The 21,244-nt window shown below is 45.0% G+C and overlaps 2 protein-coding genes and 1 pseudogene across 2 annotated transcripts; 2 read left to right on the plus strand and 1 right to left on the minus strand.

Moving 5' to 3' along the window:
• The first annotated feature begins 773 nt into the window (after positions 1 to 773).
• On the plus strand, positions 774 to 3,533 carry LOC118636033 (annotated as a pseudogene).
• Positions 3,534 to 9,562: 6,029 nt separating this feature from the next.
• Positions 9,563 to 18,648, plus strand: LOC118636034 (HIG1 domain family member 1A, mitochondrial-like). The gene is made up of 2 exons (XM_036271093.1): positions 9,563 to 9,645; positions 18,225 to 18,648. The coding sequence occupies exons 1-2, from the start codon at positions 9,563 to 9,565 to the stop codon at positions 18,553 to 18,555; spliced, it is 414 nt and encodes a 137-aa protein (XP_036126986.1). The 3' UTR covers positions 18,556 to 18,648.
• Positions 18,649 to 20,452: 1,804 nt separating this feature from the next.
• ZCCHC13 (zinc finger CCHC-type containing 13) lies at positions 20,453 to 20,968 on the minus strand. Its single transcript, XM_036271102.1, has one exon. The coding sequence runs from the start codon at positions 20,966 to 20,968 to the stop codon at positions 20,453 to 20,455; it is 516 nt and encodes a 171-aa protein (XP_036126995.1).
• Positions 20,969 to 21,244: the final 276 nt, after the last annotated feature.

A 21,244-nucleotide genomic window follows, 5' to 3' on the forward strand; every position in this document is an offset into this window, starting at 1 on the left:
CTTGGAGGGGAGGTGGGCAGCGTCAGCCACAACACACCAAGGTCCCCATAGAGCAGTGGTTCTCAACCTTCCTAATGCCGCAACCCTTTAATACGGTCTCTCGTGTTGTGGTGACCCCCAACCATAAAATTATTTTCGTTGCTACTTCATAACTGTAATTTTGCTGTTATGTCTTAGGCAATCCCTGTGAAAGGCTCATTCGACCCCCAAAGGGGTCGCGACCCACAGGTTGAGAACCACTGCGATAGACACAGGTGACAAGGCCCCTCCCCACCCTGCTCACCCAGAGCAGGAACTGGGGCCCCCAGTGCCCAGAACACAGCCACTTCCTCAAAACCAGGTCCACCGGAGCCCGAGGGGGCAAACATCAACCCAGGGCCCGAGAGAAGAGCCTGTGGTGACATCTCTCCCCACATTTGAAGGCCTCTAGAGCCTGAGTCCCTTGCTTGAGGGTAGGCAGGGTGTTCGCACCCCTCCAGCCTCAGCCTGGGCACACCCAGGGCCTGGTACTCACAGAGGCCAAAGCTGGACACTCAGCCGTGGGAGGACCCTATCTGTCCCCCCCATGGCCCCAGCTGCGAGCTCAGGTTCTGGCCAATTTGGGTGCCAACGAGCATCAGCTGCACAGCCTGACCTGGTCTTCCTGACCCCAGCTGCTTCCACCCTGGTCTGGCTGGCTCTGCAGCTGGGGGCTACAGTGGCTGAGGCAGGAGCTGGCATTAGGAAGAGGAGCCCATGGGCCCCATTGCCCCCACTTACCCATCGCCTGGTACATGAAGCTCTCTTACCAGTGCACGACCTTCCTGAGGGAGGAGAAGGTGTGTGTGAGCAGTGTGGCTGAGCGCTGTGACAGGCAGATCCTCTACCCCTAGCCCTGTCAGCACTGCACACCTCACCCCATCTCCAGCATCTCCCCACAGACCCACCCCCCTGCACCCTGGTCTACTACTGGTCTGGAGACCAGTGGGGCTGCCTCTTGCTGGCCTGCTCCCTGGCCCTCTATACCCTCCTGCAGTCGGGCTGGCGGGCTGTCACCTTTTCCCTCAACACAGTTCCGATGGGTTGACAATTTTGCCACAAGGGCACCAGAGGACTGTGTGATGGAGACAGACATGTGGGTGACAAAGGTGACCATGTACCATGTGCACATGGTGCAGCATCAGGGTGTGCACCTGGCCATGCTGGAGTCACAGCAGCATGTGCTGTTGCTGGACTCAAACCTGCCCTCCCACCTCCTCGCCATCCCTTTGGTGCAGGCCTTTGACATCGGTTGGTGTACCTGCGGTGGGGCAGGGGTGGGGCTGGGGCAGCACAGAGGCCTTGTGCCCAGCTTGTGCCTGGTTCTGGTCTTTGTGTTCCTCTGGGAGGTGATGATGCATCAGGGGGAGTGGCCCCTCCAGTGTGATCCTTGCTCAGGGTACTGGCCTTTTACCTGGCTCTGTTTTCCTTGTGCTCCCACAGGTACCCCTGCTTCCCACAGGTACCCCTTGATTCCCCTTTGTCCACATTTCCCTGAGCTGCCTTCTGCCGATGCTCAGGGACTCACACTGGGTCATTTGGGGGCCGGACAGGACAGAGGCTGGGTGGCTCCCTCACCTCTGAAGCCTAAGCTGGGGTGGAGGTCCTCCCATATTGTTCCGGCCAAGGTGGCTTTTCAAGCCCCAACTGTGACTCTCCTTGGTCCTGACCCTGCCAAGGGCTGAGCTCTGTGTCCCAGCTGCACCCCCACCCCCACCCCCCCCCGCATCCCATGGGCTGCTGGGCTGTGCCTGAGCCTCCATGTGTTGTTTGGCTGTGAGCACCCCAGTCACCCTCTGTGGGCAGCCTTGGCCTCCCTGATGCTTGTCCCAGGGTTCTCACCAGGCCACCAGGGAGCAAGGTCCTGCCCTACAGAGGGCTCTGGGTCTAGCGGCCTTAGGCCAGCAGCCCCTCCTCATGCAGGCTGAGCTCCACGGAGTACGGAGAGCTGTGTGAGAAGGGCCGGGTGCCCATCTGCAGCATGGCCAATGTGGCCATCCGCCAGAGCCTGGGCGACCTTTCCCTGGAGACGTTCGCCTCCCCGGTGGAGGTCAACCCCGCATGCTCAGTGGTCCCTAAAAGCCAGGTGGAGCTCCGTGGGGGAAGGGGGTCGTTTTCCACTGCTGGGATCCCATTGGCCGGGTCCCCATGGGGGGACGGGGGATCCTTCAGGGGTGTTTCGGCTGGGCTCCTATGGCCCTCTTGGGCCACCTGCAGGAGCTGGAGGCATGCATTGGCTGCATGTGGACATGTGCCAGTGTGAGGCTGGTGAAGACTTGCCAGGAGGTGGCTGAGGGCTAGCGCCAACTGTCACTGCTACCCATGTGGTGTCTCAACTGCATGGGCAAGTGGTTTTCCAGCTGCCAGAACCCACAGCACCTGACACTGGCTGGCCAGCTGTGTGCCCCGCCCCACCTGCTGTGCATCTTCTGCATGCTGGGTGCCTGCACCATGTGCTGGGTTCACCAGGCCAGGGCGGAGCAGCAGTCAGGTGGGTCCTGCCAGCCCTGCCATGGACCAGCTCAGGCCTTGAGGAGTGGCCAGGCCTCCAGGCCCAGGGCTCCTCACCCAGCTGCACAAAGACAAGGGCTTTTCTTTAGAAGGAAGTTGCCTGCTGACGTTTGGGCAGTGGCAGTGGCAGTGGCAGTGGCAGTGGGATGGGTCTTCAGGACCCCACCTCCATTTCCCAATTTTCTGGGTATGGGTAGGTACAGACCACAGAGCATGGCTTGAGCCCATCTCCAGAGTATTCTGGGACCCCTGAGCTGTCTTGGAGAGACCCTGGGGTCTGCCCTAGATGTCCCTGACCTGGGCCCCTTGCCTTTATTGTATGCAGCACATCTGCCCCTTGGTTACACACCAGACCCAGACTCATCAAGACTGGCTGTGGTTGGTCCCCTGATTCTGTCCCCAAGCTGGATGCTAGCCCCTCAGAAGCTGCTCTGAGGGCCTGGGGCAGGGCCTGACAGCAAAGGGGACACCTGGCGTGCCACTCCAGGGTGAGAGCACCACCTGGGGCTTCCTGGTGGCTGCTCCTGGACACAGTGGTCCGTACGCATTCCCTGCCCATGGAGACCTCGGGCAAGCGATTGGGTGCTCTCGGTCACCTATTCTTTAGCTGTGTGCTCCTGGGCTCGCTCATTCCCTGCGGGGTCATTACCTATGTGCCTTCTGCTGCTCCCAAGAGTCCAGAAAACAGCCAAGGTTTAGATTCCTTGCAGGGGAGGCTCTGAGATGAAAACCAAACACCACAGTGATATCCTATATCCACACAAGCGTGTCGGGATGCAGCACAGGACCAGCCACAGTCCCGCAGGACCCACCTGGTTCAGAAGGGGACATGCCTAGTGGTCAAGGTGTCTTAACAATTTCTGGGGTGTAGGTGGGGAGTGGGGAGGGCAGTGCCAGGGCCCAGCTCTGACAGGCATGGGTGCTGGAGCCCTCACACTCATCACCCTAAGCCCCCCCCCCCCCTAGAACTGGACATTTTAAGCAAGGGTGAAGGTCCCAGTTGATTCAACTCACCTAAGGCTGTGCCAAACCCCAGGGATTTGAGAGCAGAGAATTTGTGGGCCCTTGGGGTGCTCAACAGGTGAAGGCATTAGAGGGGACAGCCAGGAGGCACTCCCAGCCTCAGCCTGGAGGCTCAGATGCTGCCTAGGGAAGACCAGTATGGGTTTTTTTTTACCACAAAAGGATGTTACTTAGTTTTATAAAGATAAGTCTATTGTGGCTGAAGTTAAATATGCTTTCTCTAAATGGAATATTTGGTTTTGCCTGATACCCAGCTTTGGTACTCACATCAACATGGGTGTCTTGTTCAGAATAAGGAAGAAAAGAGAGGCAGGTGCTGTAAGAACCTTCCCCTCTGATTTCCCAGCTGGGGAATGGAGGTTGCAAAATCCACCTTCCAGGGAATCTGTGAGATGTGGATGAAAAGGGGCCGCATAATAAACCTGACAAGCCCAGGGGAGGCCTCTGTTGGTGGCCTTGCAAACTCAGAGACCTAAAGTAACCACATAGGATGGTCCGAAATGAAAACTTTTTCACTAAAAGCAGTTAATGGCAGGTAGTCATGTCCTAGGCTAGAATCTTCCCTGACAAAGGTCAATCTTTACCTTAACTGAGCCTGTCTGTCCTCTTTTGCATCTACGATAATATACTTTTAGAATGTCAGGGTAACTCTCCTTTTTCCAGACCCCTCAGGGCACAACCAGTGGTCCGGAGCAGAGACTACAAATCCTCTCATTGTTATTTTTATTGTGTTAATTGTTGACTATTCACTATCCTGTACCCACCTATGTAAAAGATGTATGTCTATCATTTTACTTTTATCCAATCCCAGAGGTCCCTCTCTCCAGCTTTGCTTTCTCCTGACTCCCTAATCTATCACCAGTGGATTTCATGTAACCCACTTATGTTGTCTCTTTTGATTGTAATGTATAAAATAATGTGCAAGCCCTGGCCAGTCTGGCTCAGCAATAGAGTGTTGGCCCGCTGAAGATTGGGGGGCCAAACAGTAGACTTTATGGTTGATGTAGGGGCTGAACACTCTGTAGTGATGAGAAGGCAAGCCAGGTGCAGCCCCTTAGGCAATGCAGCGACCCCACCCTTGACTTTTGTAATTCCCATTCAGAGGAACTAGGCAATCCCAAAATGCTGGGAGGCTTATCATGTATAAAAGGCATCTGGAATCTAGGCTGGGGGCTCAGCCTTTGGAGTTGACTCAACTGAGAGCACCAATGTGCATTAAACAGTCCTTTTCTAATCCTCCGAGTGCATGCAGTCTGTCTCTTCCCGCCGACCAAATTTCTGCCACAACACCCCCACTGATCAAATTCAAAGGGGATATAAAAGAACTGGAAAATCAAAAACAACTACAAGGACTAGGAGAAACCATTCTTGAGGTACATAACTGGGTAACAGATAGAATACTCATTTCCCTGGGAATAACTCTACACCCCCCCCACAGACCAGGGGACCGAGTCTGGATAAAAGACTGGAAAAGGGAACCCCTCAAACCAACCTGGAAAGGGCCTGTTTAGTTGTACTGACCACTCCCACAGCTCCCAAGCTTGCAGGTCTGAATACCTGGATCCACCACTCAGGGGTGAAGGCAGCTCACCTGCCACACGACAACCAACCTGCCTGGAGAGTGACCACTAGCGAGTCTCTACAGGTCTCCCTTAGGAGGACAGTAAAACCTGCTGATCTGCCTACGCTAAGAGCCTGAGGACTCTGCCAGTAGACTTGATGGCCATCACCTGCTGGACTGGTCCCAGCACTGGACTCTGTATCCTTAGCAGCCTTACAGGATCAAGTAGACTCCTTAGCAGCAGTAGTATTACAAACAGAAGGGGTTAGACCTGCTGATTGCTGAAAAGGAAGGAATATGCTGCTTCTTAAATGAAGAATGTTGCTTTTATGTTAATCTGTCAGAAATAGAGACATGGCCCAGCACTTAAAGGAATAAATACTGGGCATCTTGGGTACTCCCATTAGCTGGTCCTCTCTTAATGCTTTTTATAGTGCTCCTGTCTGGCCCTTGTATTCTCAACATGCTAACCTGTTTCATTTCAACTAAGGACACCCCACTACTCTCCTCTGGACAGTGAAGAACTCTAGCTGATGCATCCCGCCCCTTCAACGCTCCTATTCAGCAGGAAGCAGTCAGAGAGATCGTCGCCCCTCTTCATCATGCGGCACTAAGGGAACTCCCTGTCCAAGATGTTCTCTAAGTCTGCTAGGAGCAGCTTGAGAATCAAGAGGGGAGAATGAGAAGGCAAGCCTTCTGTAGACAACCCCCTTAGCTCGCAGTGCAGAGACCCCACCCCTGGTTTTTGTAATCCCCTTATATCCACCAACCACCTAAACTACAGTGGAACTAGAAAGCCCCCAAATACCCAGAGGCTTATGTATAAAAGGTGGCTGGAACCTGGGCTCGAGGCTCATCCTTTGGAGGTGACTCTGCTGGGCCAGCACCATTGCACATTAAACAGTCATTTTCTAATGTTCCAAATGCATGCAGTCTGTCTCTTCCCACTGACCGAATTTCTACCACAACACTTATGTTGACATTTACTTGGCCTAGTGCAGCAGGACTCCAAAGAAGCTCACCCAGGACCACCCCGTGGACATAGATCTGGTGCTAGGATCCAGAAAAGGGCCCACTGAGCCCGCTGGCTCTCCACCCATCAGGTGAACCTGGGTGAGTTGTCTCTTGGATCCAGGACCTTCCATTGCTTGTGGTATGGGGTCTGACTTTATCTGAGCTGTTCCTAAAGAATCCTCAAGGTGGCGCTAAATAATAGGAGTTGAGATGGATGGATGGTTTTGATTTTGGATTTTCAATTGGAATTATTGAACAGCAGTATGAACAAAGCCTTTTGTTGAAATGAGAGCCTGAACTCGAGCTCTGTGGAGGTGTCAGAGGTCATTCCTCATGACAGGCAGGGGCCCTATAGGGAAATTCCAACTCAACTATAATTAAACAATTGAATCGTCCAGAGACACTCATACAAAGGTTGGTCACCAAGTGCTCCGCGCCCTCACCACTGTATTAGATAGCCAGGGAGAGAAACTGAGACACACATCAGAGGGTTAAATGCAACTCAAGTGGGGAGAGCTTCATAGAGCTCAACCCATAAGCAGCACACTTCAACCCTCTGCATAGCATCCCTAGAAAATTTGCAGATATAAAAAAAAAAAAGTATAATTAACATAAGAAGTTGTGTCTCCAAGGCCGAAACTCCCAGACCTCAGCCCTAATTAATACTCCTGATAGGAAGCCTTTACTTGCAAGTGCTTTACAAATGTTGGAAGATTTAACTAGAACTAATAGCAACTTAAAATGGCCAAAATACAGTTGTCTTTGTATGCCTAAATTAATTTTTTGCATACAAAAAATTTGAAATAATGTTAGCTCAAAAATTAAACTGAATAACCCTGGCAGAGTAGTTCAGTTTATTAGAGCAACTAAGGTTATGGGTTTGATCCCCAGGTCAGGGCACATACAAGAAATAAAAATTTAAACTGAATGAATGAATGAATGGAAAGTGTATCTTGATTTGGAAATTAGAAATTCTAAGAGAAGCACAGATAAATTTTTTTTTAACTTTTTTTTTTTTTTAGAGAGAGAGAAAGGGACAGATAGGGACAGATAGAAACATTGATGAGAGAGAACATCAATTGGCTACCTCCTTCATTCCCCCCACTGGAGATTTGGCCCACGACCTGGGCATGTGCCCTGACCGGTAATCGAACCGGCGACCTTTTGGTGCATGGGTCAATGCTCAACCACTGAGCCACACTGGCTGGGCACACAAATAAATTTTTTTAAATTAATAAGAAATTTTAGAGACTGTGAACTAAAGAAGGCTTCTGAAGCTAATAAATGTCTATACCCCATTCCTCCTCCTATAGCTTCTCCACTATATCCTTTGTTCTCTGAGCTTCCAGGTCTGGACTTGCCCTTTCCCTCCCTTCTATCTCCTTCACGACCACTCCCTACCAACTTAAGCAAAAATGAGAATAGGAATTCTTACAACTCTCTTTGGAGAAAAGCTGGTCTCAGCCAGAGAGGAAACAGCAATTGTCCCCTGATTTTCTCTGGGACCCTGATCAGCTCATAAAGAAATTTAACTGTTAGAACATGTAATCTTGGCTATTGTAACCTATTCCAATTGATATACCTACTGGTTTCTGGACACAAAAGCCACGTAATTACTATATAAGGTTCACAGGAAAAACCCTTGTAGAGAAGTCTGTCCACCAGTACAGAAGAAAAGGAATGTTGTTCTAAGAAAGTGTAAAACAAAGAAACATAAGATAGATTGTGCGGTAAAGAAGTTTTCTTTGAAAATGTAAAGCTTTGCCTGAGAACCGAAGGATAAGGGGCAGTCAACCCAAGACCCTGCAGCAAAGGAGAGGTCTGAGGGTGAAGGTATTATTTATTTATTGACTCTTTAGAGAGTTAAGAAGGGAGAAGGAGAGAGGAAGAGAAACATCCATGTGAGAGCAAAACATCGATTGGCTGCCTCCTGCATGCCCTCTACAGGGGATGAGCCCACAACGCAGGCATGAGCCCTGACCAGGAATTGAACTGGGACCTCTCAGTCCATGGGACTGAGCTCAATCTACTGGGCCACACCAACCAGGGCTACTTTATCTGTTCTTAACCACACCTAACTAAGCTGGTGTCGTTTCTGTGCAAATGGTAGGGATATCTAATTATAGCAATTTGGAAAATAATGATTTTAAGGAAACCCCCCTCTACAAGACGAAGTTAACACTTGTTACAGGACTTTCCAATGCAACCTCAGGCCTTTTTCAGTCACCAATATCCCTAGTACACAAGCTGGAATTAAGCCAAATATTTAAGATTGCTTTTTATAAGGGACTTATAATTCCATGTACAAGCCCCTGTAATTCTCTTATCCTTCCAGTAAAGAAACCAAATGGAAAAAAATGGAGATTTGTACAAAATCTCAGAGCTATAAATAAGCTAGTCATTCCCAGATATTCTGTAGTTCCACCCACATACCTTTTTATCAGCCATGCCTGTGGACTGCCAATACTTTTCTTCAAAAAATTTTTTTTCTTCTTCGTTGATTTGAGAGAGAGAGAGAGGAAAGGAGAGGGAGAGAGAGATAGAAACACTGATGAGAGGGAATATCGATTGGCTGCCTCCTGCATACCCCCACTGGGGATTGGGCCCACAACCTGGGCATGTGCCCTGACTGGGAATTAAACTGGCAACCTCTTGGTGTATGGGTCAATGCTCAACCACTGAGCCACACCAGCCGGGCAGACTGCCAATACCTTTCAATAATAAGTTCACGTAATGCCTTTTTCAGCATTCCAGTAGAAAGACGGTCAATACCTCCTTGCTTTCACCTGGGAAGATGACAAATTTACTTGGATAGTAATTCCCCAGGGAGATTGTCTTAGACACTATAAGGTAATTTTAATGATGTTAAACTTTCTATACATTCCAGTCTGATCCAATATGTGAATACTTAATTTTATACTCCAGAAAAGTACTATATTCCCCAAAAGACACAATACGTCTATCACAAAAGCTAGGTATAAATGGACACAGATATGAAATAAGCAGCTCTGATTCTGTTTACCCAGGTAAACTACTTTGGTTATGTAATATCTAAAGATGGGATATTAATTAACTCTGAAAGACTGAAGAATCCTGTCTTTCCTCTTCCAAAAAAATACAGCAAGAAAGCAGCATAGAGGATTCCTGAATTTGATGGAATATTGTCACCATTGGTTTCCAAATTTTTTATTAATGGGACAGCCATGACATATCTTATTAAAATCAAATTGACCTACCAGCTTGTGATGGGCAGGGGCTGCTTGGAGCTGGCATGCAGCATATTAGAAGACATAAAGGGGTCCTCAGACCACAAAGCCTGAGAACTACTGAATTAAAGAATTACCTTCAGAGGGATATAAAAATGGTGGGGGAGTGAATGGAAGCTACACAGACTGTCTCCCAGGACCAAACTGGAGTTTCAACTAAAAGAAAGACATGTCATCTGGAAAACCAACTGAAGAGCAGCTGGAAAGAGCCCTTATAAGCAGGGACATCAAGAGGACCTCACACCGAGACTGGTAGGAGCTGTGGAGGCGTGAGAGGGCTGTCTCAGCTGTGAGCAGTTCCCTCTGAGAAGTGGGGGGTTGAAAGCCCTGCCAGCTCCCCAGCACAGAGGGGCAGAGCAGGGAAAGGTGCCCACATAACACCTGGCTGAGAAAATCACCGGAGCAGGGGTTTTGTCCAGCAAGGAACACCAACACTTCCCTGAAGGGCCAGTGCACTAAATTACAGCTACAGCCACTCACCTTGGGCTCCAGCAGATGGAGGACAGACTGGGCTGAAGCTGTGTGAGGAGAGTCAGGGGTTCGTGGTACTGTGGAGAGAGCTGAGAAGGAGGCCATCAGGAACTCTATGCTGAGTGACTCCCCCACAGGACAGTAGCCATTTTACTCTAAGAGCCCCCTCCCAGAGCACCAAAGCCTGGGGGAGAAGCAACTGCCCCTCCCTTGGGAATTTAACATTACCTGTCCCAGAGAAGTGCAACCTGAGGCTCGTTAACAGCTAGAGACAACCTGCCAACCAGTAGGAAGAGAAAAGCCTCTGAAAGCTTTGAACTTTGGTCCTGGCTGTCAGTGGTGAGGATCATGGCTCTGAGGACTGAGCTGTGAAGGCTGAGGCCTGAGTGTCAATGCTGAGCCCTTCCCTCATCCTTCATTAGCCATCTCAGTCAAGTAGACCCATTAGAGTTGCTTTAGCTTGAGGGAGAAGCAACTGCCCCTCCCTTGGGAATTTAGCATTACCTGGCCCAGATAAGTGAAACCTGAGGCTCATTAACAGCCAGAGACTACCAGCAAGCCAGGATGCAGAGATGAGATTCTGAAGGCTTTGAATCTTGGGCCTGACCCTTGGTGTTGGGTGTCTTGGCTCTGGGGACTGAGCTGTGAAGGCTGAGGCCTGGATCCCTGCACTGAGCCAATAACCCACACTCCAGAAACCACTTTCTTCTCGAAGCAACTTTACCCCAAGGGGAAAAAATTACCCCACCCATTGGAAATCCTCTTACCCTGTCCACCTGAGGGTTTTTCCATTCAGGTGAGGGCTACAACCTGAGGCTCATTAAGTAACTAAGACTAATAGCCTGCAGGCATAAGCTCGTGGATAATTGAATTTTTGCTTGGCCTCTGACTCTACCCAGAAAAGTAAGACTAGACATTGGTATTTAACAAGGTCCCTTCCATACTCATCCAAACCTAGTAGAGGGAGCCACAATCAGCAGAACACTGACACTCACAGGGAAAATTTGGAAGGCTACAAAATATGCTGAGACAGCCAAAATGGTGAAACACAAACCAATCCCAAATGAAAGAACAAGAGAGTTCAACAGAAGGGATACATGAAATGGGATTAAGCAAATTATCAGAGGTAGAGTTCAGAGTCATAATTATGAGGAAGCTTAACAGCAAAAGTAAAGATATAGAAACAATGAAAATCAACCAATTGGAAATGAAAAAACACCAAGCAGAAATGAAAAATGACATAGCAGAAATAAAGAACACATTGAAAGGAATAATCAGCAGATTAGAGGAAGCTGAGGATCGAATCAGTGAATTAGAAGACAGGGTAGAAAAACTCATCCAATCAGAGAACCAAAAAGAAAAAAAAATTATAAAATAGGAGGACAGTTTAAGAGAGTTGTGGGACAATATGAAATGTAACAATATCTACATCATAGAAGTTCCAGAAGGAGAATAAAATGAGCAAGGGTTAGAGAATATATTTGAAGAAATAGTGACAGAAAACTTCCCTAACTTGGTGAAGAAAAAAGACATGCAAGTTCAGGAAACACAGACAGCCCCAAGTAAGAAGAGCCCAAACAGGCCTACACCAAGACACATAATAATTAAAATGCCAAAAATCAAAGACAAAGAGAGAATCCTAAAGGCAGCAAGAGAACAGCAACAGATTACCTACAAAGGAGCCCCATAAAGCTATCAGCTGGTTTCTCAACAGAAATACTACAGGCCAGAAGGGAATGGCATGAAGTATTCAAGGTAATGAAAAACAAGGATCTGAATCCAAGATTACTCTATCCAGCAAGGTTATCATTCAAAATAGAAGGTAAAATAAAGAACTTCCTGCCCTGGCTGGTTTGGCTCAGTGGTTAGAGTATCGGCCTGCAGTCCAGAGAAACCCGGGTTCAGTTCCCACTAAGGGCACGTATCTCGGTTTCACTTTGCCCCTGGCCTTGGTTGGTCGTGCAGGTGGCAACCACTCGATGTGTCCCTTTCACATTGATGTTTCTCTTTCTTCTTCTTCTTCTCCTTCTTCTTCTTCTTCTTCTTCTTCTTCTTCTTCTTCTTCTTCTTCTTCTTCTTCTTCTCCTCTCTCCCTCCCTCCCACTCTATCTGAACAAAAATTGGAAAAATATCCTTGAGTGAGGATAAAAAAATAAATAATAAATAAAATAAAATCTTTATTTAAAAAAAAAGAACTTCCCAAACAAAAAAAAAGGCTAAGGGAATATATTAACACCAAACCAGCACTACTAGAAATGTTAAAAGGACTGCTGTAATAAGCAGCAGAAATAGAGAGAGAAACATAGCCATAATAAATAAAAATGGCAATAAATAGTACATATCAATAATAACCTTAAATGTAGCTAGATTAAATGCTCCAATCAAAAGATACAGAATAGATGAATGGATAAGAAAGCATGACTCAAAGAAAAAAAATTTTCCAAGCAAATGAAAATGAAAAAAAAAAAAAGCTGGCATAGCAATACTCATATCTGATAAAATAGACTTTAAAATAAAGGCCATAATAAGAGACAAAGAAAGCCACTACATAATATTGAAAGGATCTATCCAACAGGATGGTATAATCTTGGTAAATGTATATACACCCAACATAGGAGCACCTAAATATATTTTTAAACTTCTGGAGGACTTCGAAGGAGAAAACGACAGCAATACAATTATAGCAGGAGACTTCAACATCCCACTGACATCACTGGATAGATCCTATAGACAAAAAATTAACAAGGATACAGAGACTCTTTAGAGTCTTATGATGCACTAGATCAAATGGATTTAATAGATATCTGCAGAGAATTACATCCCAAAACTAGAGAATTCACATTCTTCTCAAGTGCACATGGGACTTTCTCAAAGATAGACCACATGTTAGGACACAAACTAAGTCTCTACAAGTTCAAGAAGATTGAAATCATATCAAGCATCATCTCAGATCACAATGGCATAAAACTAGAAGTTAATTACAATAAAAACACTGAAACACATGGAGGCTACCTAGCATGTTATTGAACAATGAATGGGTTACCGATGAGATCAAGGAAGAAATAAAAATATTCCTGGAAATCAATGAAAATGAACACACAACAACACAAAATCTATGGGATGCAGTGAAAGCAGTCCTGAGAGGAAAGTTCATAGCACTATAGTCCTACCCTGAGAAACAAGAAAAATTTCTAATAGACTATCTAACCCTACAACATAAAGAACTAGAAAGTAAACAAAAGGAAAAACCCAGAGCAAATAGGAGAAAAGAAATAGTAAAAGTCAGAGTGGAAATAAATGACATTGAGAATAAGAAAACAATTTAAAAGATCAATGAAACAAAGAGCTGGTTCTTTGAAAAGATAAATAAGATTGATGAACCTTTAGCCAGACTCACCAAGAAACAAAGAGAGAGGACCTAAATAAACAAAATCAGAAAGGAAAGAGGAGAAGTAACAACTGACGCCACAGAAACACAAAGGATTGTTTAAAAAAATACTATGAACAATTATACACCGACAAATTGGACAATCTAGGTGAAATGGACAAATTTCTAGAATCACACAGTCTCCCAAAACTGAACCAGGTAGAGACAGAAAACTTGAACAGACCAATAACAACTAAGGAAATTGAAGATGTAATCAATACACTGCCAGCAAACAATAGCTGGGGCCCAGACAGCTTCACAGGGAAGTTTTACTGCACAGCATATTTCACAGACCCATTCTCTTCGAACTAGTCCAAAAAGTGCAAGAAGCAGGAAGACTTCCAAACTCTTTTTGTGAGTCTAGTATAATCTTAATTCCAAAACCAGATAAAGACACTACAAAGAAAGAAAACTACAGGCCAATGAACCTGATGAACATAGATGCCAAAATCCTTAACAAACTATTAGCAAATTGGATCCAGCAATACTTAAAAAAATTATTCACCGTGACCAAGTGGGATTCATCCCAGGGATGCAAGGCTGGTACAATATTCACAAATTAAGAAATGTGATACACCACATAAACAAAATAAAAGATAAAAATCATATGATCATATCAATAGATGCTGAAAAAGCATTTGACAAAATCCAACAACAATTTCTGATAAAAATGCTCAGTAAAATGGCAATAGAGGGACCATATCTCAAAATAATAATGGCCATATAAGAAAGACCTACAGCCAACATCATACTCAATGGGCAAAAACTAAAAGCATTTCCCTTAAGAACAGGAACAAGACAAGGATGCCCACTTTTGCCACTTTTATTTAACATAGTACTGGAAGTCTTAGCCACAGCAATTAGACAAGAAGAAAAAAATAAAACGGATCCAAATTGGAAAGGAGGAAGTGAAACTGTCATTATTCACAGATGACATGATATTATACACAGAAAACCCTAAAGACTCCATCATAAGCCTACTAGATTTAGTAAATAAATTTGGCAAAGTAGCAGGATATAAAATTAGCATCCATAAATCAATGGCATTCTTTTTATAAAATATGTTTTTATTGATTTTTTTAGAGAGAGAAAAACATTAATGTGTGAGAGAAATATCAATTGGCTGCCTCCTGCACACCCCCTACTGGGGATCAAGCCCTCAACCCAAGCATGAGCCCTGACCAGGAATTGAACCGGGATGATGCTTAATCCACTGAGCCACAATGGACAGGCAACAACTCAATGGCATTCTTTTTTTTTTTTTAATCCTCACCCGAGGACATTTTTTCATTTTGTTGTTGTTGTTGTTGTTCAGATAGAGTGGGAGGGAAAGAGAGGAAGAGAGAGAGAAACATCGATGTGAAAGGGACACATCAAGTGGCTGCCACCCGCATGACCCAACAAGGGCCAGGACAAACCAAGGTACATCCCCTTAGCAGGAACCAAACCCGGGTCTCTCAGGACTGCAGGTCGACGCTCTAACCACTGAGCCAAACTGGCCAGGGCTCAATGGCATTCTTATACACCAATAATGAACACTCAGAAAGGGAAACTAAAAATAAAATTCCATTTACCATTGCAACAAAAAATAATAAAGTACCTAGAAATAAACTTAACCAAGGAGAAAAAGATATGTTCTCAGCAAACTACAGGACATTGGAAAAAGAAATAGAAGAATATATTAAAAAGTGGAAACATATACCATGTTCATAGATCGGAAAAATCAACATCATTAAAATGTCCATACTAACCAAAGCAATCTACAGATTCAGTGCAATCTCTGTTAAAGTACCAACGGCCCTGGCCGGTTTGGCTCAGCAGTTGGAACTTTGGCCTGCGGGCCAGAGAGTCCTGGGTTCAGTTCTCACTAGGGGCACGTACCAAAAAAACAACAACAACAAAATAATAAAGTACCAATGGCATATTTCACAGATCTAGAACAAATACTCTAAAAGTTTATATGGAACCATAAAAGACCCCGAATAGCCACAGCAATCCTGAAAAAGGAGAACAAAGTGGGAGGAATCACATTACCAGATTTTAAGTTATACTACAAACCCATCATAATCAAAACAGCCTGGTACTGGCACAAGAACAGGCATATAGATTAATTGAACAGAACAGGGAACCCAGATAGTGACCCAAGACAGTATGCACAATTAATATTCAACAAAGGAAGCAAGAATATACAATGGAGAAAAGACAATCTCTTCAATAAATTGTGCTGGGAAAATTGGACAGTTACATGCAAAAAAATAAAACTAGACCACCAACTTACACCATACACAAGAATAAACTCAAAGTGGATAAAAGACTTAAATGAAATCATAAAAATCCCATGAAACCATAAAAATCCTAGAAGAAAATGTAGGCAGGAAAATCTCAGACATTATATGAAGCGGAATTTTCACTGATATAATGCTTAGGGCAAGAGAAACGAGGGGGAAAAGTAATAAATGGGACTACATCAAACTAAAAAGTTTCTGCACAGCAAATAAAATTAGCATCAAAATGAAAAGGGAACCCACTCTCTGGGAGGACATATTTTGCCAACGATACATTGGATAAGGGGTAAATATTCATAATATATAGAGTACTCATACAACTCCACAAAAGGAAGACAAACAATCCAATTAAAAAATGGGCAGAGGACCTGAATAGATACATCTCCAAACAGGACATACAAATGTCCAGGAAACATGTGAAAAAATGCTCAAGAACTCTAATCATCAGAGAGATGCAAATTAAAATGTCTATGAGATATCACCTCACACCTGCCAGAATGGTGACCAACAACAAATCCTCAAACAACAAGTGCTGGCAAGGATGTGGAAAAAGGGGACACAGTACACTGCTGGTGGGAATGCAGACTGGTGCAGCCACTATGGAAAACAAGATGGTGTTACCTCAAAAAATTAAAAATTGAACTTCCATTTGATCCTGTGATCCCACTTCTAGTAATATACCCTATGAAGCCTGAAACATCAATCAGAAAGAATATATGCAGCCCTGTATTCATAGCAGCGCTACTTACAATAGCTAAGATCTGGAAACAGCCCAAGTGTCCATCAGTAGATGGGTGGATAAAAAAGCTGTGGTACGTTTACACAATGGAACACTATGCAGCTATAAGAGAGATCTCTTACCCTTTGAGGCGACATGGAGGGACCTGGAGAGTATTATGCTAAGCGAAACACACCAGTCACAGAAAGACAAGTACCACATGATGTCACTTATTTGTGGAACATAACGAACAAAATTAAGATGTCGACCAAAAGAGATCCAGAATCATGGAAGTAGGGAACAGACTGACAAACGTCAGAGAGGGGGGTGGGAGGGATGGAAAGAGATAAAGCGAAGAACTTATATACATATATGCACAACCAATCAACACAGACATTAGGTTGGGGAAAGCAGAAAGGTGGTGGGAGAGGGAAAGAGGGGGTCAATAGGGAAAAAAGGGGGACATCTGTAAAACTTTGAACAATATAAATAAATAAATAAATAAATAAATAAATAAATAAATAAATAAAATTGACCTGATCCAATCCAGTGGAATCCAGGAGGGACACAAGCTATAAACTCTCTAAAGAAGTATCTATCTAAAGATTCCACTCTGGCACACCTTCATTGTAGAAATCTTAACTAAAAAATAGAGAGAGCCCTGGCCGGTTTGGCTCAGCGGTTAGAGCGTCGGCCTGCGGTCCTGAGAGACCTGGGTTCGGTTCCCGCTAAGGGTGCATACCTTGGTTGCAGTTTGTCCCCGGCCTTGGTCGGTCGTGTGGGTGGCAGCCACTCGATGTGTTTCTTTCACGTCGATGTTTCTCTCTCTCTCTCTCTCTCTGTTCCTCTCTCTCCCACTCTACCTGAACAAAAAATGGAAAAATGTCCTCGGGTGAGGATAAAAAAAAAATAGAGAGAGAGCATCATAGACAGACCTATAGGCTATTATAGTCAACAGCTAGACTCAGTAGCCCAAGGGCTCCCTCTCTGTAGTACAGCCACTTCTGCCATAGGTATGTTGTGCAAACAAACAAACAAAAAAAGATAGTTATGGGTTCTCCTTTGTTTATGTTCTTTATTCTATCAAACATCCACTAAATTCTATTCACATTAAACACTTCTGTCAGTTGACTGGCTCTTGCCTTCTGCATCTAATTGCACTTAGACTGGACATAACACTCTTAACCAAGCAACTTCACTAGTTTCTTTGCAGGACAAAGACATCCATGATTGCGTTTTGCTTACTGACCACCTTCTTGTTCCTAGGAATGGATTATAGAAAACTCTTTAATAATGCTGACTTAATTTGGTTTACAGATGCATATTTAAAGGAAAGGGAGGAATGGTACCCAGCTGGATATTCAGTAACTTCCATGGTGGACACAGTTGAAGGTTCTTATTTACCTGAATAAAATCTGCCCAACAAGCTTCTATCGGTGTAAATATGTCTTTGGTATAGGTCACAACTTTAGATTGTGGTGGAAGCAGTGAGCCTTCTTAGTTTTCTAAGGCAGATCATAAAGAATGGAAAATAGCCCTGGCCGGTTTGGCTCAGCAGTTAGAGCATCGACCTGCAGTCGAGAGAGTCCCGGGTTCGGTTCCTGCTAAGGGCATGTACCTTGGTTGCAGTTTGTCCCCGGCCCTGGTTGGTCATGTGGGAGGCAGCCACTCGATGTGTCTCTTTCACATCGACATTTCTCTCTCTCTTTCACTCTATCTGAACAAAAAATGGAAAAATGTCCTTGGGTGAGGATTAAAAAAAAAAAAAAAGAATGAAAAATAGCTCTGCCAGGTTTGGCTCAGAGGTTAGAGTATCAGCCCGAGGACCGAAGGGTTCTGGTCAAGAGCACATACCTAGCCCTGGCCAGTTTGGCTCAGCGGTTGAGTGTTGGCCTGCGGACCACAGACTCCTGGGTCCATTTCCCGCTAGGGGCACGTACCACCTGAGAGCTGGTTGGGGTTTGAGAAGTCCTGATGTTTTCCAAAGATTCTTCAATCACTCTCTTTCTTCATATGATGAAGGTCAAGGATCTAAATTTATCCGAAAAGCTAGAGAGACACCATTTGTCTCTATGGGAATGGTGGGTTTTGCAGCGATCGTTGCATATGGATTATACAAATTGAAGAGCAGGGGGAATACTAAAATGTCCATTCACCTGATCCACATGCGCGTGGCAGCCCAAGGCTTTGTTGTGGGAGCAATGACTCTTGGTATGGGCTACTCTATGTATAAGGAATTCTGGGCAAAACCTAAACCTTAGAAGAAGAGATGCTGTCTTGGTCTTGGTGATGTTTGCTATCGTTAGACATCTCATATTGAGGTTATATGTTATGTTGAAAATAAATCGTTTGAGTGGGTGGGGGGAAAAAAAAAGAGCACATACCTAGGCTGCAAGTTTGATCCCCAGCCTGGGTCGGGGTCATGCGGGAGGCAACCAATCAATTTGTCTCTCTCACATTGATATTTCTCTGTCTCTCTCTCCCTTCCTCTCTCTCTAAAATATGAATAAAAATATACTATAAAAAAAGTGCCTTTTCTGCCCACACGGTGTGGCTCAGTGTATGAGTGTCGACCCATGCACTAAAAGGTCACTAGTTTGATTCCCAGTCAGGGCACTTGCACAGGTGGTGGGCTCAATCACCAGTGGAGGGCATGCAGGAGGCAGCCTATCATTTTTTGTATCTCTCTCTCCTTCTCCTTTCCTCTCTCTAAAATCAATAAAGAAAAAACATTTTTAAAAAGGAAATAAAGTTAAACAATTGTAAAAAAATAAATAAAAGGGTCTTTTCTATCTTATAGAACTGTTGTTTTTCAGATATGATTTTTTTTATTTTTGTTATAGATGTTTCTCCTTTTTCACCCCATTGACACCCTCCTCCCCATCCCCCCTGCCCCATCCCTGGCTTTGTTGTCCATGTTCATTGGTTATGTGTACATGCATATAAGTTCTGTGGTTTATCTCTTCCCTCCCCCCACCACCCCATCTTCAGATATGATTTTAAAAGTAGATTTCAGCATATGAAATTGAACATTTTCATATCTGTGAAAATACAATTGTCAGAAAGTCCTCAATATAAATATAATTTTGTATGTATGAAAATGTGCACTTTTGAAATTACCCAAGGCCCAATATGTGTTCAATCTTAATGCTTATATTTATGTTCTTAGATTTTTAAAAGTAGGTAAGTATAAACTTTTCCATCAATATCTTTACATGAACAATTTGTTGCTTAGGTTTTTTTTTAATATTTTTTCTTTATTGATTATAAAGAGAGAGTAAGGGAGAGTGAGAGAGAGATAGAAACATTAATGAGAGAGAACATCGATTGGCCGCCTCCTGCATGCCCCCCACTGGGGATTGGGCCCACAAATTGGGCATGTGCCCTGACCGGAAATTGAACCAGCAACCTCTTGGTGCATGGGCAATGCTCTACCCCTGAGCTACACTAGCTGGGTTCTTTTAAGCTCTTTAAACACATATATTATTGTATGGTTTATTTTTATTAACTATACACTCTAGGTAGGATTAGATAAAGGTGTCTTAATATTATTTAAAAGCTAATAAAGTGTGATAATTCAAAGCAATGAATACATAATAAAGTTAAAGATACTTCGACAAGGTCATAGTGATGTGTAAAATCAACTTTATTTCTGCAATGAATCTCTGAGGAAATGTCGCTTCCTCAGGGTGCCTCATGCATCTAAAACAGAATCCTGTGTGCCCCCCCCCCAACACACACAATGTTCTTTCTTTCTGTAGGAATTCATCTTCATCTGAGACAGTACATATTTTACTTCATAGATTCTCGACCTGTGTTCTCAAACTTGGTGCAATTTATTTCCTGATGTATACTGAACTGCAGTAGTAGCTGGCACACAGTAGGTCTTCATTAAAACTGAAATAAAAATACACCGAAAGAACCTAGAAATTGCATTAGGGTCACAATGACTATTCAATTATCGGATTTACTAGTGGTGCAGAAATACATTAACTATAAGACATCTACAAGCCCTTTCCTCCTTTAATATGGTAGTAAGTCAACTGGCCTGGGAGTAGCCCCCATTTATCAACATTTGGCCAGTGAAGAGGTTTCACAGAAAATAATACAATTTTCATTGAGCAAAAAGGAGGGGGTGGGGGGCACAAAGGAAAAAATTTAATCAGTATCTTCCGCGGGGCAATCCCGCACCAAATGTCCGGGATTTCCACAGCGGTAGCATCTGATCGCCGTTGTCTTGGTGCAGTTGACGGCCATATGGCCGGTGTCGCCACACCGATAACACTTGACTTGGGTGCAGTCTTTCCGAATGTGACCGTATTCCCCGCAAGAGTAGCACTTCAGCTCTTCCTGACGGTTACAATCTCGAGCCAAGTGGCCAGCTTTGCCGCACGAGTAACAACACTGCTCTTTGGCATTTTTGGCCTCGACACACTCTTTGGCGATGTGGCCACTTTTCCCGCAGTTGTAGCACACGTTCTCGGCAAGGTCACAGTTCTTAGCGTGATGACCCGACTCACCACAGCGGTAACAGATGTCGGGTTGGGTGGCGGAAGTGCCCTGACCATCTCTGCCCCCGCCTCTAGCTCTGCGCCCCAGGGCTCGCCCTCCTCGGGAGCATCCTCGGGTCCAGTGGCCGGAGTGGCCACAGCTGAAGTACTCCTTACTGCTCATGGCTGCGGTGGGATCTTCCAGCGACCGGTGCGCCACTGCCCACAGCCCCACGCAGCTGCCGGAGTGTGGCCTCGAAAGCCGCGGCCGTTACTCTCCAGAAGCCCCCACGACGTCACAAAGGCTTTGCGCACAGCCCCAGTGCCACCGGCGTTCCAACTGCCATTGCCTCGTGGCTTTCTTCATGTCCTTGAAGCTGAAAGCATGGGAGTGATGTCTTCCGTTTGATTTTTTTAAAAATAAAAGCTTGGATTATTACATTTGACTTGGATTCCTTCC

The sequence above is a fragment of the Molossus molossus genome, unplaced genomic scaffold, assembly GCF_014108415.1.
Source record: "Molossus molossus isolate mMolMol1 unplaced genomic scaffold, mMolMol1.p scaffold_m16_p_2, whole genome shotgun sequence".
Classification (NCBI taxonomy): Eukaryota; Metazoa; Chordata; class Mammalia; order Chiroptera; family Molossidae; genus Molossus; species Molossus molossus.

Bases quoted from the DNA above. Each gene is read 5' to 3' on its own strand.
- LOC118636034 (XM_036271093.1), top strand. From the start codon at position 9,563: ATGTCATCTGGAAAACCAACTGAAGAGCAGCTGGAAAGAGCCCTTATA. The intron at 9,646-18,224 runs GTAGGAGCTGTG...ATTTCCCGCTAG, and splicing joins AGGACCTCACACCGAGACTG to GGGCACGTACCACCTGAGAG.
- ZCCHC13 (XM_036271102.1), bottom strand. From the start codon at position 20,968: ATGAGCAGTAAGGAGTACTTCAGCTGTGGCCACTCCGGCCACTGGACC.